Source organism: Labrus mixtus, chromosome 6 (genome assembly GCF_963584025.1).
Source record: "Labrus mixtus chromosome 6, fLabMix1.1, whole genome shotgun sequence".
Taxonomy (NCBI): Eukaryota; Metazoa; Chordata; class Actinopteri; order Labriformes; family Labridae; genus Labrus; species Labrus mixtus.
This window is the reverse complement of record NC_083617.1, coordinates 20,494,543-20,509,893: the sequence shown is the minus strand read 5'-3', so window position 1 is coordinate 20,509,893 and position 15,351 is coordinate 20,494,543. Positions and strand designations below refer to the sequence as shown.

At 40.5% G+C, this 15,351-nt stretch overlaps 1 protein-coding gene across 1 annotated transcript; it reads left to right on the top strand.

The window, feature by feature from the left end:
* Positions 1 to 1,929: 1,929 nt before the first annotated feature.
* Positions 1,930 to 14,290, top strand: znf365 (zinc finger protein 365). The gene is made up of 5 exons (XM_061040390.1): positions 1,930 to 2,630; positions 3,589 to 3,898; positions 4,652 to 4,823; positions 5,088 to 5,134; positions 7,658 to 14,290. The coding sequence occupies exons 1-5, from the start codon at positions 1,964 to 1,966 to the stop codon at positions 7,878 to 7,880; spliced, it is 1,419 nt and encodes a 472-aa protein (XP_060896373.1). The 5' UTR covers positions 1,930 to 1,963; the 3' UTR covers positions 7,881 to 14,290.
* The last annotated feature ends 1,061 nt before the right edge of the window (positions 14,291 to 15,351 follow it).

Sequence of the window (15,351 nt, the reverse complement as noted above, 5' to 3'; positions counted from 1 at the left end):
GTAAATTGAATGAAGTAAAATGCAAACATAAAAAGGCTGTCTGAAAGGAGTCCTGTAGCCTATTAAAATATCTTAATGAGGACAAAGTTGTCCAATGAAAGGGTGAGAACAAAGCAGAGCCACACGGAAAGTCCACAGAAACAAGGATGAAACGAAAAGATATGCACAGAAGGCAGACTTAATACACACAAGGTCAGACAAAGGTGAGACGGACAAGACAAACATAGTTACAAATGCAGGAAAACAGACTAGGAAGGTAAAATGGTCACTATTATTCCTTGAGGTGTAAATAAAAATAACTTCTTTTTTTTTATCTGTATTCTTGTCCTTGTAAAAATCTCCTGCGGGAAGATTTTAGTTGGATGTAAAACAGACTGATAACAACACAGACGCCTCTATATGACCTACACAAGCAAACAAGACCAACAAAAATGTAATATTTTCTTAAAGTTATTTTTTCAATGCTTGAAACCGCTGCCAAGGATGACTGATGAAGTTAGTCCAACTTTTTTTAAATAGTTTCCACAGCAAATATTCTTAGTGAGTGACAAGTTTGACTGATAAAAGAAAGCAGGATGAATATAGATAGATAGATAGATAGATAGATAGATAGATAGATAGATAGATAGATAGATAGCTTTAAGCACTGGTGCAACTCTACAAGAGCTTTTAGATGTTAACAATAGGCTACACAAAAAAGTGAAAAAAAATAAATAAATAAATAGCCTAATGTATTTAAAAAAAGTAAAGAGTTCCAGTAAAGAGAGCTTGAAATTCAAATCCGGAAGTAACATTTCCACTAGCGCCCCAGATTTAATTTTGAAGGGTCAAACCGGATGTGTTGGTGTTATTGTTCCTGATCTTGACAGCGCTGTTCTCCGTCTCTCCTGAATGAATGACATCATGCGGGATGCTGTCTGTCCCATAGTCTGTCCCTATCTGCGACATGACACCTTCACACAGTGACGGCTACAGGTTGATTTAAAACCTTTACAGGCGGTAAGAGCAGCACGTTAACGAGTTTACAATCATGAATCAGCGATTGTTTCTGTTAGCTAGCTAGCGTTAGCCTGTACAGAGCTAACCTGGTTAATAATGCTAAAGGGTTAGTTATTTAAATGTGATGTGGAGGAATAATGAGCTTTATTTTATGAATAAATCCGCTGTTAGTTGATCAGGTCACCTGTCTGTCCTCTTGGCTTTTATTCATGTTGTCTCAATGAGATTTAACAATTAGATACAAATATAATTGTTTATTTACAGTCTGTGGTTATAGCTGGTTTTTCATCCTGCTACATGATGGATCATCATCACATCATTTTAATTTCTGGAGAATATTTGGTTTTACAAAGCAATGAAAACTAACTGAACATGCAAATGTGATCCAGAAATATAAATACAAATCTGTGGTGGTGAATATTAACTCAAGTCCCGTTATTGTAATAACTATTTGCATTTAATGCTATTATTTTTAATGTGCTTCAATGATAAAGCACCCCAGCAGAATAAATTATATATTTACTATAGTTCCATCATTAGTGATGCAAACACATAAATTATGCATCACTTTGTAAACAAGTCCTTTCATTGTTTATACATTTGTTGGTATACTTTGATATTTATTATTTTGCACTTACTATAGGTGATATAAAAAAATGTAAAGATTGACTGCTCTATAATAATTGGCTTTCATAATTCAGTTGATTGAATAACCAATAATGTCACAGCTGAAAGTATGTCAATTTTCATTCTCTCTAGATAAATTGCTAGCTTTAAATCTTCAGAGAATCTCATTTAACAGGGCGTATTGTTTGCTCTAAGTGTATTTTTTTGGAACAACAGTAATAAAAAAAACGGAATCAGAGATTTTTAAAAACTGTTTTTATTTAGTTTTTGACTGATTTAATATTAGTTTCCGCTCTGATTGCCGTCATGTTCTTCTTTGTTTTCCAGGTTTAGAGTGATGCAGCAGAGGTTGTGTTCCAGAGGCTCTGGTTCTTTCTTTTTGGAGAGGAACGGCCAGGCCTGTGGCGCCATCTCCATCACTTCCCGTGACCTCCCCTTCCGTTGCCCCCGCTGCGGTGAGCAGGAGCGTTTCGGCAGCCTGGCCTCACTCCGTGCGCACCTGGAGTACCGCCACTCATACCGCTCGCCGGACGTGACCGCCGGTGGTTTCAGCATCACCGGCAAACTCCCGGACCCATTGACTGCTGCGATACCCTGGTACGACATGAGCCTCCCGACCCGCAGGGGGCAGCAGAGCACGGGGAGGCCGCCTCACGCCCGCTCCCTTAGTGACAGCAGAGACAGCGGATACCTCCACTCCTACGGCTCTGCGAGGAGACGCACACAGAGTGTCGGGGTGGGTACTCAGGCTGATGAAGAAGACGAGGATGAGGAAGACGACCAGGAAGTCGGGACGGAGGATGAAGATGCTGAAGAAGAGGAGGATGAGGACAATGAAGGTGAAGAAAGACATGGTGGGAGAAATGAAATGGATGTCAAAATGTCTGACAAAAAGACAGAGGCAGGTCACCATCACCTGAACCACCATCACTTCCTGTTCCCTGCTCCTGCTCCTCTTGGCCCCCCTCCAGACCCGGACCTGGACCTAGACCTGGAGCTGGTTGGTGCGTTCAGGCTTACATGCTAAAGTAAACAGTATGTGTAGAGTGTGATCTGAGAGTTGATCAGGCAGTTTAAAGAAAAGTGCTCTGTTGAAGACAGATTTGGTTTTGAGTATAAAAACACACATTCAGACAATCAAAGTTTGTAACAACAGTTCGTATGCAAGACAAAAAAACAACAACAACACCGGAGCTAATTAGAAACAGAAAACAGACAATGAATTAGGCAGGCCTTGAGAAGAGGTGTGATGTGCAGAGTTTGGGGTTGTGTGACCCAAAGAGAGAGAGAGACTGTTGCTCTGTGCTGAAAGAGTCAGTGCTGCATGATTCCAACAAGTTCTTAACTTGTTATTTTGGTACTTTTTAAGATTTGATTTACTAGTGACAGAAGGGAGATCTTAGCAAATAAGGTGAATCGAGAGTGATGGGGAACAACGGCAGTGGTAGAGTCGGTTGTCTCTCAACTGGATGGTTGGGGTTTCTCAGCTCCTGCAGCCACATATCCGATTTGTGTCCTTGGGCACTTCACACAGCAGCCTCTATCAGTGTGTGTGTGAATGGGTAGGTATGACCTGCGATGCAAAAGCCCTTTGAGTTGTCAGAATACTAGAAAATCGCTATACAAGCTCAAGGCTGTTTACCATTTACAAGAACTGAACATGTCATGGCTATTTAAACTAGATGCCACCAGGGAACCAGCAATGACATTACATTCATGCACTGTAATGTCTGGATTAAAAACGTTGTGACCTGTAAATACTGACAATGTCTGTTTAAAATCCTATATTTAAATGATGTATTTTACATTACAGTACTGAAATGTATTGTTCATGTATGTGTGCAGGGTAGATTTACCCCACATTCTGTCAATTCATTGTAATGTAAATGTGATCATTCTTCTTCTCAAACAGTCGTGGTTACAGTAACAGTACCTCTTGTCTCTGTAACGGTAACCCACCAGAGCAGAACTCATACACCGGCTTGGAGACGGCAGCAGCCTCGGCCGCAGTTCAACGGCGACTGGCCAGGATCCTGAGGGCGGCCGACAGCACCATGCAGCGCCGACTGGCCAAAGTGAGCACAGAGCTCGCCCAGACGGACACGGAGCTCCTGTGTGAGCGAGCTCACTCACAGCACCTGGCCCAGGAGAGACAGGAAGTGGCTGACAGGGAGAGGTCACTGAGCCGGCAGGTGGACGTGGCTGTCATGGTGATCGCCGCGTTGAGGGAACAGCTAAATGCCTCAGAGAACGAGTTGGAACGCCGAGAAAGGTAAAAAGGCGCTGGATCTGCGCTTCCTTAGGACTTAGGGGGAAACTCAAAGTCCTTAAGTGATGAAGGGATTCAGTTTTGTGAGAGTTGTTGGGAAAAGTGGTCATTGCTAGTCTAGATCTGCAGAGAGGATAACAGAAGAGTGAGCAAGCAGGAAGGAAGGTACAGGCCAAATAAATCTGAGAGACAAAAAAACATAAAGAGCAGGAACAAAGCTACACAACACATAGAAGGGCTGGCAGCCGAGCACAAGAACTGATCTGGTGTATATTTAGTAAGGCTGGTGAGTGAAATGAAACACTCTGCTGAGAGGCTGCCAAGAGCAGTAGGGACAGGTAAGCAGATGGTTGGGGTTGTATGGAGAAAGAAAGGAAATTCCAATGATCTCTTGGGGATCGATGGGAATAGAAAACCTGGCTGCAGAGAAGAAACAGAAGGACAGACTTTGAACCTTAAAGTCTGACATTACATTCTTGGAACCACATTCATCTGTGATGCTGCTGACTTAGACGTTTACTCCAGAGATCTAGTGAAGTCTCGAGACTTACAGGAGACACAATTGAAGCTGCAGAGGTGGAAATAACCTGACTTTTAGTCTCAAGTACATGTTGAACTGCAGGAACCTCATAATCTTACCGAATGATGTAGTTTATTCTTCATATGAACTACATAGTTCAGGGTTACTTCTCAAACTTTTGAGGGCAACAGGATTGATTAAAGTGCTGCTTTTTCAATGTCTTGTTTGTATTCCAGAGAGGTGATAACCATACAAAAGTTTCTGGAAGCGGCAGCTCGACAGGAGACTTGCGGGAAAGTTCGAATCCAGCAATTCATCGAGAACCTGCTGCGACGCATCGCTCTGGCCGAGAGACTTGTGGAGTATTACCAGGTCAACGGCAGCCTGCAACAGTGCAACCACTACAAGGTACAACAACTTACCCAGGGCAGGTTTTTCTCCACTGTTTGACAACTACAGTGACGTGGCATATTTCAGTCTGTGCAAAGCAACACAGATGTTTTCAAATGCCATGTCTGATGAACTGAATGTACTAATAAGAGTGATGACAGTGAGCGTCCACACCCTGGAAACAAGAAACAACAAAACCAAGTGAAGGGGCATCAACATGTCAGTACAGTGCTGTTTCTATGCACCCACTCTGACCTTTGATCTTTTCTGTGTTCACATTAGTACCAGCAGCCGACTGATAATGGACCTCACAGAATCACTAAAAGCAGGTGAGTCTGCACTTAGTTGTTTGGTATGATCTTGTGTAACCCTGTAATGTAAACAAAAGGAATGATTTGTTTGTAATGTTCCAAATACAAGCCTATAAGTTAAGCTAGGGCAGCGTAACACTGGACAAAGTGTGTGGAAACTTAACATTTTGAACCCTTTATTAGGAAATGCAGCATTGTCTTATTGTGGTAACTCTTTGGAAAGTTCAAAAGGCGCCAATTATTTAAAATAAAGACCAAAACAGCTACATAAAAATAATCTGTACTAAACTCATTTTAAAATGCATCAGAATGTACTTTCCCTCTGCGCTGACTTTTAATACTTCATCAGATTGTATTCTCTTATGTCATCCATATGAGTTTCTTTAGAACAAATCAATGATCTTATTTCTTAAATAAAGGTACATTTTCTTAAGGCCTCTTTCTATTTTGTTGTTAGACACTTTACAGCTAAGCTGCTTGAAACAAACTCTGGTGCGCTTTGTCAGATAGTTCGTTTGGTTTGGGGTGTTGTGAATGCTCAAACGAAGCCTGCTGCTGACCAAAGAACTGAACTCTGATCCGCTTAAAACTGGGGGTCTCGGCTTGCTTCAAAGTGCATCAAAGTTAGGTTCGCCATAGGTGAGAACACATTACAGACCAAACAAGGGAAGTCAACCAAAATGCAGTGCATTGTGGGTTGAATTTGGCGAGCATGGCTAACGCTGGGATTGCTAACAACACCAGTCCTCATTGCAGATTATCATTCACCTGCCTGTGCTAAGTGTGGTTACACATTGCCCCGGTCGATATGCCAGTTTAAGCTGGCACAGAAGACATATAACTTTGTCTCCATTTTATAGATCAAAATACTGCCCATCTGCGCCGCGCTACAGGATGACATTCTTCCACCGTCCTGTTGTTTTCTTTTGGAGTCATATTGCTACTGGCGGCACTACAGCTTCAAGTGGCTGGTGGCTACGATACACAACATTTGACAGGCTTTGGTGCACAAAACAAACCAAATGAAAAATGCAACAATGTTACAACTTCACCCCTGAATCACACAGAGTTCACCGGACTTCATATGTGAAAGCGACCTTAGATGACTATATAAGCCTGTTAATGTCAACGTAACAGTCTTCAATAGGGGCACATTCGATCCTGTTCCAGCCATTTGTCTCTGGCTGTTAGCTGGAGCTAAAACTAAAACTTCTAAAACTTTTTAGCATATAGTGAATTAGACCACAAGCGGCCGTATCTCAGTAGCTCAGGCCGGTTCGAGTCCCTGTACAGGCCAAATATGGATTTGGGACTGGTTGCTGCAGAGTTGCAAGTTCACTCTCTGAGTACTGCTGAAATGCCCTTTAACAAGGCACTAAACCCACAACTGCTCAGGGAGCCGGTCCCTGTGTGCAGCCCCCTCACTCTGACATATTCCCATACATGCATGTGTGTAGGTCCTTTTTCTGCTTTTGGGCATCAGGTGTGAGTGACTGAAGCGTGTCTCACAATGACAAAGTGAAGAGTCTTATTTCCCTCAGGATCAATAAAGAGTATAAAATAAGGGTTTTAAAAATACTGTACAGTAATTTGTATCTCTATCCATTCATTCAATAGCTGCTTGGTCTGCTGTCCCTTTTCTTTTTATTTATTTATGTATAAGTGGAGAATAAGCTTAGGCCAGTATAGGAGGTAGTAACAGAGGTGAAACGGTGTCACTGTAAAGCATCAGAGCCGTCGGGACACAACAGCATTGAGCCTTTTTTCTTTCCTTCCTTTCAGGGCAGCATGTTTACATATTGTGCCTCTTGTGCTTCCACAACACCACAACAAATACTGGAAATATATTAGCTCTTGTAGCTCTATATCCACATTATGTTGTAGGGCTCAATGTGAAACTTCCATGGCTGAGTGATGGTAGAGCTTTGTTTAGGTAATGCTGCAGAATTTTAATGTGAAATAAGCTTCAGTTTTTCCAGTTTTCAATTTTTTTGAGGTTTGACTTGAGCTATTAAATTACAGCATCTCGTTGTGTGCTTGTCAGGAAAATTTGCATCAACCCCGACTGGTTTTTACAAAATGTGTGTAGATGGCGTCTGTAACATTAACGAGCCTTTTCTTCCCAAAAATCTTCTGGAAATTGTGTTCAAATTTAGAATAAATGTGGACAGAAAGTTCATATCATTGTCACATAGTTTTCAAATTGTCAGTTAATTGATTGTAGCAGCAAAGTTAGCGATTAAAGATGCCGTTAAATTAAAATGAATAGCACTAAATCAGCGAAGTCACGACTACAAGTTGGCTTCCACTTTTCATGAAGATCCCTCCTAGTGGCCAATCAAGGTACTGCAGTGTTAGCGTCCAAACTTTGATTTGGTTATTGAAGATGTCCCATGTTAGTCTATTGGGGGAAAAGGATCACATTTGAAAGGCACCCATAAGAAGTTTTTCTGTAACTTTGACCAAAGCGATGATTTGTAAATTCTGATTCAATAATCCTCTTTGTGTGTTCTTTTCTTCATGATCATGTGATTTTTCCAGGTCGGCGGGAGGTCAGCTGTCCTCGTCTGGTCTCCATGACAACAGATCCCACTCCTCACACTTTGGTGGCTGTCCGCCGTTCTCCAAACCCTGTGGGGAACGCGACAGGGAGCGAGAGCACCGGGAGCGGCTCGCCCAGTCATCCAGGCTGTTCTGCCGACCCGAACACAGAGACGACATCTGGAACCACCAGCGGCGCCGCTCAGCCGGGTACGAGGCGTAGAACTGTGGAGAAGCACCAGAGGAGAGGGGGTGTCAGCGGGTAAAACTATATTCAACAACCACTATTATTTCAGTGTGTTAACCTGTGGAAAAGAAATATTAGGTCACATTTACATCGAGCTTCTCTGGGGTAATCAATCTCAGCTCTGAGAGGGTTCCTCCTCCAGTAAAAACAATTGTTAATATCAAGAAAATTACCACAATAAGTACAATTTAATCTGGATGAGAAGAGGACAGATGGAATTTTTCTGCTTAAATAACTACAAAATCCCTCACCTGGCAGGACGGCAATATAAAAGCAATTTCTGAGCCATAGTGATGTTTTTTAAATAACCTTTTGTAAATTCATGGAAGGTTATAACTTCAACGGGGATATGAAATCCAATCAAGTATCTTATTTAGACATGAAATTGTATGCACCTCGGCAAAATTTCAGAAATCTTCTCATGTCTCAATGTTCACCAATGGAACAAAAACAACTTTATCAGGACTTAAAAAATACAACACATTTTAAAGTAAAACATGTTCCTTTTTTCAAGTCCCAGGACAAAAATATGTATATTATACACTGCTCGAATCATTAAAGGATTACTGAACACTGAACAGAGATCCATTTCTCACCACTTAAAGCACATTTTTATGTTAGTTAACAGTAAGGAACAGGACAGCTCTGCGCATGTCAAAAGTTTATTCTGATTAAATGCTTGATGCATGTATACGCACAGCAAACCTTCTGGCAGCCACATGTATAGATGTACTAGAGGTTGGCGGGGCATCATGGGAGTGATTCTCTCTGTTGACCGTAGTCAAGACGAACGAGTGAAACCAACCTGAGGAAGAGAATATGTTCACCGACGAGACATCCAAGTATAATTTACATGACGTTTTTTTATCACAGCAGCACATACAGCAACAGTACGGCAGCTTTCAGTAGCAGCTCCCGCTGCCTTGTGCAGCTGTCTTTGATGTAGCATCCGGTGCTTCCACGGCAACTATAAACATTCTGTCTGTCATGGCGGCTCATCATGGCGGGCGCCAGAACAAGACACGTCCCATTACTATTTAGATATTTTAGTGTGAACAAAAATTCTACATATTACACCTTTAAGTGTTCCTTTAATTGTATTGAGCAGTGTATTTTCATTCATACATGAAATAATGTAACATAACGTCAACTGATTTGGATAAATACAGAAAAAATATTGAATTTTTTTAATTCAGTTTCAGGCTGAGGACATAACATACATCGTAACAGGGTCAAATAAGAAAATGCAATAAGTGATATTACTGCATGTCACATTATCATGCCATCGTGGTCACGAACACTCTAGTTGATATTGAGATTTTTTTATTGCCAACACTTTGTTTAGCAGATGCACTTTTCCACAGATTTTTATACTGAATGAAACCATTTTAAAGTGTTACACTGGGTGTACGTGTAGGTAAATGTTCAGTATTCAAACTTCTCTCATGTCTCAGCACAAATCATTTTGTCCATTACAACATCATCTCTCAGTCTATAGTGATGCTCTCTGTCTGATTCCTCTCCTGTGTACTTCAAGGAAATTTCAGGTAAATATGTACTTTTATAGTCATCTTCTTATTTCAGTTTGAAGTACTGTTGAGGTCCGATAATGACAAAAAAAATGGTTTAAATGATTTTGATCCTTGTGAATCCAACAGAACAAGGGGTGAACAGATCCCAGTGATGTTTCTGACACTTCCTCTCCTCTGGTTGAACCTTTACATCCCGGTCTGGTTCTCAGAAAATACTCCCGAGCAGTCCAGTCATCCAAACTGTGTCTGTGCTTTGAAGGCCAACGCTTACCCCTCACTCCTCCACAGCTCCTCCTTCTCGACCAATTATGGCCACTCCTTTAAAGTATACAATAAGTCATAATGTCACATGAGAACAGACTGAGTAGCTCTTATGTTATACTGTATATAGAATTGTTAATATTCTCTTCTTTAGTGGAGCGTTTTTTGTAATGAAGATGTCGTCATGTAGCCCCCTTGCAGCCCTGAAGTGGTTTGTAAAGCACAGACACGAGTTTGATGGCAGCAGACCTGGGTCAAATAAACTCTGCATGTCATTCTTGGCATTTATTGAAAGAGGCTTCATGGTTCAGAGCTTTGGGACCTATTCACATGCTGTCTAGGACTGAACGTCGAGTAAAACATGAGATATGTTGACTGGAAAATCCTAGATTGTGATTTGATGGATTGTGATTTGATGGATTCTGGCAGTCTTGGTTCAGTAGCCGATCACCAACCAATACTGCTACCAACGAGGAATTAAACCAGATACTTAGCAGAGCCGGTACAATATCTTCTATAGTTTTATATATCTTCAACAAGACAAGAAGAGGATCATCAATTGCACGCTGTCCAGTATTTGTTGGCAGAGCTTTGCACAATAAATAAATGCACAGTTAGACGGAGAAAACATACACCTTCAAACAACTACAAAGCTATCTGGATGAATATATATTATACAAATGTCCCTTAAACTGTATGTGTGGATATATTTACAGAACTGAAGTTATTTCATTTGGAGAAACCAGAAGCTTGTTTTTGAGGCAGATGCAGATCCAGTGTAAAGACGAACGGGTTCCTCTTGTAGTTTGCCCTTAAACTTCCTGACAAACAAACAGCTGCGATCCAAACAAAATGCAGAATGAAAGTAAGACATGTTTGCTGTCATCTGGAAGCTGATTTTTTTTTTTTCCATCACTGTTGATGGAGCTTTACACAGTTTTCCGTGCTTCTCGTCTTAGAAAACGGAATCTTGACTCTTCGCTGTATTGCCTGATTAAAAAAAGAAGCCTTGAAACATGCAGGGTAAGGGTTCGCCCCAGGTCTGTAGGACCCCAAACATATAACGAATGTACACCGAGTTAATGTATAGCTCACACTGAAGAGGTGCCGTGTTCAAAGACCAGACGTTTGACTCGACTTTGAACCGGCGCTCATTCACACAGAAACGGGTGGAGATACTCCGATCACTAAATGAATGACGTTGCATCAGCGCTTTCATCCAAAGTGGCTTACAGTGCCGTGAATGCAAACAGTTCACTTTGCAGTAAAACTAAACAGCTCATGAAAGCTTGTTTAGTCATTCCTTCCTCTATAACCATCATGTACCATCTCTGTTTACACGTCATCTTTGCACTCATCCAATGATAAGAATGTAAATGTAAAAGACAGTATTTGGTGTAAAATGTATCTTTGCTGTCGTTGGTTTAGGTTTTGTCGACAGTGTTAATAGATATTTTGTATACAAAGCTATATGTATCGTCAAGTGGAAGTAGTAGTCTTTCAGTACTTAAACTTGGCAAAACATTGATCTTGGTCAGACAAAATCTTTTTCTGTGTTCAATGAGGTGTCTTCAGGTTCTGGAAAGATCTTAGAAATCCCTGAATAAATCATATAGACTTTTCAAGGATTTGCCTTGAACATGGGTAAACTGAAGAAACGTCTGTGTATAGTTTTCATGCATCATGGTGTACTGCTTCTCTTCGGATGGGTCACCGTGATTCTTTACTTTCTCCTCTAGCTGTAGTTCTTCTAAAAGCTATTCTAATTGGCGTTAATAAGGTAAAGCAAACTCTTAAATCTTTGTAAATAGAGCTTGCAGGCAACCTTATCAATGACCTGACCAGCAGTTTTGTCCCCCGATGATTTCACCCCATTCTGTTGGAAGTTGCCAATTTGTTCAGCCAAATTGTTTTCTATCAGTTTAATTAACAAATAATGTCTGAACTATAACTGTACCAACAACATCCTACATTACATGGATTATATATGTATTCTGCTTTACAGCCTGGAAAGTATTAGGGGTTCCTATTTTTAATGGCTTCACGTTCCCTGACAGTACCGAGCGTAAGCTTGAATTTTTTGTCATTTACTTTCCCCTGCTTCTTTCCACACACTAAAGCCTGATCCTGAAATTTATGTTGGATGATTTTGCACTTTGTGAGGTTCTGTGCCGATGATCAGGAGTCAATTGCCACTGCTGCTGTAAACTAAAAACCCCATTTCTCTTTGATTTTCAGTTGCTTAAAAATATCAACCATCGTATGTACAGGACATCTACTTTCATCAAATAGTAAATGACACATATACGTATACCGTAAAATATGGAATATAAATCACACCGATGTATAAGACGCAGCCCACGTTGGAAAATAGGTATTAAAAGTGTCTTACATACCGTAAGACACTTTTAATAAACTTTTAATAAACTTTTAAAGCTATTGTGAGGAGTTTTCAGTTTGGGTTGATTTTGGTGCCCCCCTGTGGACAAAGTGGTACCTCTTATCGTTTTACTTATTTTGTCCAAGACTCGGTTTTTCTGATTTTTTTTTATAAAACTCCTTGGAGTGTCTGTAAGTAATTCAAATATTCATGTGTGATCTGTGGTGCTCAGAAAACTACAAATTTAGACTTCTAGTTGAGCTTTTTGTTTTTCTGACGTTGAAAGGATCCATGGAAGGTTTTTGGTCACGCACCATGCACACATGTAAAAAGCAGATTAGAAACCAGTTGTTCATATACATGAGAGAACCATTTAGTTATACACAAAATATCAAGCTTCTCAGATCCCTGTCTTCATTATTGCTGAAACATTGTTTTAAGTTTTCATGACATTCAATGGGCCGGTGTGTATTTAGGAGAAACCATTGGAAACATTGGGATATCATCCACATGAGTAAAACGAGGGTGTTAAACTTGTTAGGCATACACTTTGGAGTTCTACACTTTGAGAAAATTACAAAATGATACTCACCCATAGGCCGCCATTGTTGAGTACACAGTGCATTCTGGGAAGTGATCACATGCTTGCATCGTTCTTTTCCCCCATACTCTTTCCTAGAGGTGGGGGAAAAAATCGATTTATGTAATAATCGAGATTCTTATCCTCTGAGATTTGAAATAGATTCCTGACTTCCAAAAATCTTTGGGTTTTTTTTAAACACCTTATGTCTCGCCATCCGCACTTCGTTGGCTCTGTAGAGGAAGCTACTGGCTAGTCAGTCACTCACTGCTAAGTGCTAAGGCTAGCTCTTTAACTCAGTAGAAAGCCAAATGCAGCAACAATAAATTCAGCCAGTCTCACAGATGACTGGAGTAGATCCTGAAAAATGTACTAATTAAAAAAACAGACTTTGAATCATGAATCCAGAATCGTTTTGAATCGAAAATAGATTCTGAATCGAATCATGACCCCAAGAATCAAAATCGAATCGTGAGACACCCAAAGATTCCCAGCCGTACTCTTTCCCTCCGTGAGTGTTCTGTATCACAGTATTTACAACAATAGCAACCTATGAATGAAATCCTTTTTTACCAATCGTCTCAAGTGTAGAAATGCATTGTGGTAATCCTATAAGGTCAACATGTCTTAATATGCAAGGTTCCCTTTAGGTTTCTACACCTCACCACTAGAACGTATTCATCTCTACACACTGCTCCTTTAAGGAGGGCATGTGCATGCATACTTTTGGTCATTGTCAAATGTTATTAAAGAACACATGTTTCATAAATCTGTCGGGAAAAACTCCCTGAAACAAGAGTTGTGGGGTTTTTATGCAAACAGCAGCTTAATTCTCGCCAGTGTGCGTGCAGAGGAATGTGTGCACTTTTCCCTGTGGTGTGTCTCTGGCTCACTGAAGAGATGGTGGAAGATGCATGAGGAAGCCCCACTACTACTATTACATATGTAGCTATTGTGTGATTGTTACAGCATGCTTCATATGTAGCAAAAAGTACTTATAAAATACTGTTATCTTGTACTATGTGTACTTTTGTAGCAGAGCGAGGTCTTTTTTAGTGGTACAGTATTTGAAGGAAAGTTGCACTAGAACAACCCAGAGCACTTAGCTTGCAGCTGGTGGACTTGATATGAGCAGGAGTGTTGTATACTGGACAATCAGCAGGTTACATGCACAGGTTTGGCCGAGTGTGGAAAATAAACGTATTACTTCTGTGGTTTGAAATGCTTTGGGGGAAAAAGTGCAAGAGTTGTGAAACGGAGAGAGAGAGAGAGAAAAAAGCCTGAGAAGAGTGTGAACACATAACCAAACACGTATTCCTATCTGTTAGTTTGATTCTGACACCACTACCTTTTTCTTGCCGTGAGTCGGTAGAGATGACGTTAGTTTTTATGTTGTGTAAATCTGTTGATCCGCGCCAAGTTTGATATCCTTCAGTCCATCGCGTTTGTCTGTAGGGATTTTTTCGTTTTTGAAGAAGTAATCTCTAGTTTCGTGCCTTCACTCAAAAACTCTGTAGTCTGTACAACACTGTGCAAAATGCAATACTGTGAAGAACTGGAATACTTTTTATGTTCAGGTCTGTTGGTCTGTGTGAAAACCATCAACGATTAAAGAACAAACATGACATCAAGATTATCAACATGTTTTGTTTTTATTCTATTTATTTCTGTTACCCATCTTCTGTGACCTGGAATTATCTATATTGTGATGATTAGTCATGTGACCATATTAACACACCTGTGTATGCCTGTGTGATTATGGGTTCTGTAATGTCAGGGAACAGGGAGAGACCCCCTGATTACATCATCACTAACAGGATGTCATTTTTCTAATTTAAACATTTCTTTGCATCCCTAAAGCCAGCACAAACAGCAGCAGAGTCATCCCTGTCACTCACTGAGGTTTAGGTTTCTTTAGTCTTTATCAAAATCATCATGCAGGAGACCCTGAGAGGCACATTCTGTGGATGCACACGCACATATGAATCTCTGGCCGACCTTTAACCTTTAAAAAAAAAAGAAATTTCAACACTAAATGAAGGGGGTCGTCTAATTAAGGCCTGACTTCATTTGTAGAAACATGCACAAACAGCAGGCGAGTAAAAGGGACTGGGCCTTCAGTTGGAATGGGCTTTAATTTGAAGTTTTACGGTATGTCAGTGTAGACTGTATCCTTTTCTGTACGATTTCTTTTTCAAAAACTCAAACGATTCTGTAAAATAAAAACACAAAAATGTGACACAATAACAGCAACAATCCTCCAAAAGGCCTCCCAAGAGTTTCAAACATCTATGCATCCTGCAAATAGATCCTGCACTCTTCATAGTTAATCTGAAGTACCAGCACTAGCCACTTGGTGTCTCTCTCTCCTTCACTTAGGAACTAGGGCTTTTTTTTATAGTGCTCTCTGTTCAGTGAGTTCTTGATATCAAGATTCACTTGTTGGTTCACATGACTTTTTCTTCTCGGGTATAAGATTCATGAAATTGCACAGAATGTTTACTGTGAGCTTTTTATGTTGATTTACTAATCCTGAGTAATCACAGCATGCACTGCTGTCTGCAACAACATCCTTTCATATTCTTTATTTATTCACAAAAACAGACCAACTTTTCTAACGTCTTAACTCATTGACTGAAAAGAGTTGGGCAACTTGGTGGAAGCGCAGACTTTGGCCATTTCTAAAACTCAACA

Bases quoted from the DNA above. Each gene is read 5' to 3' on its own strand.
- znf365 (XM_061040390.1), top strand. From the start codon at position 1,964: ATGCAGCAGAGGTTGTGTTCCAGAGGCTCTGGTTCTTTCTTTTTGGAG. The intron at 3,899-4,651 runs GTAAAAAGGCGC...TTTGTATTCCAG, and splicing joins GAGTTGGAACGCCGAGAAAG to AGAGGTGATAACCATACAAA. The intron at 5,135-7,657 runs GTGAGTCTGCAC...TGATTTTTCCAG, and splicing joins CACAGAATCACTAAAAGCAG to GTCGGCGGGAGGTCAGCTGT.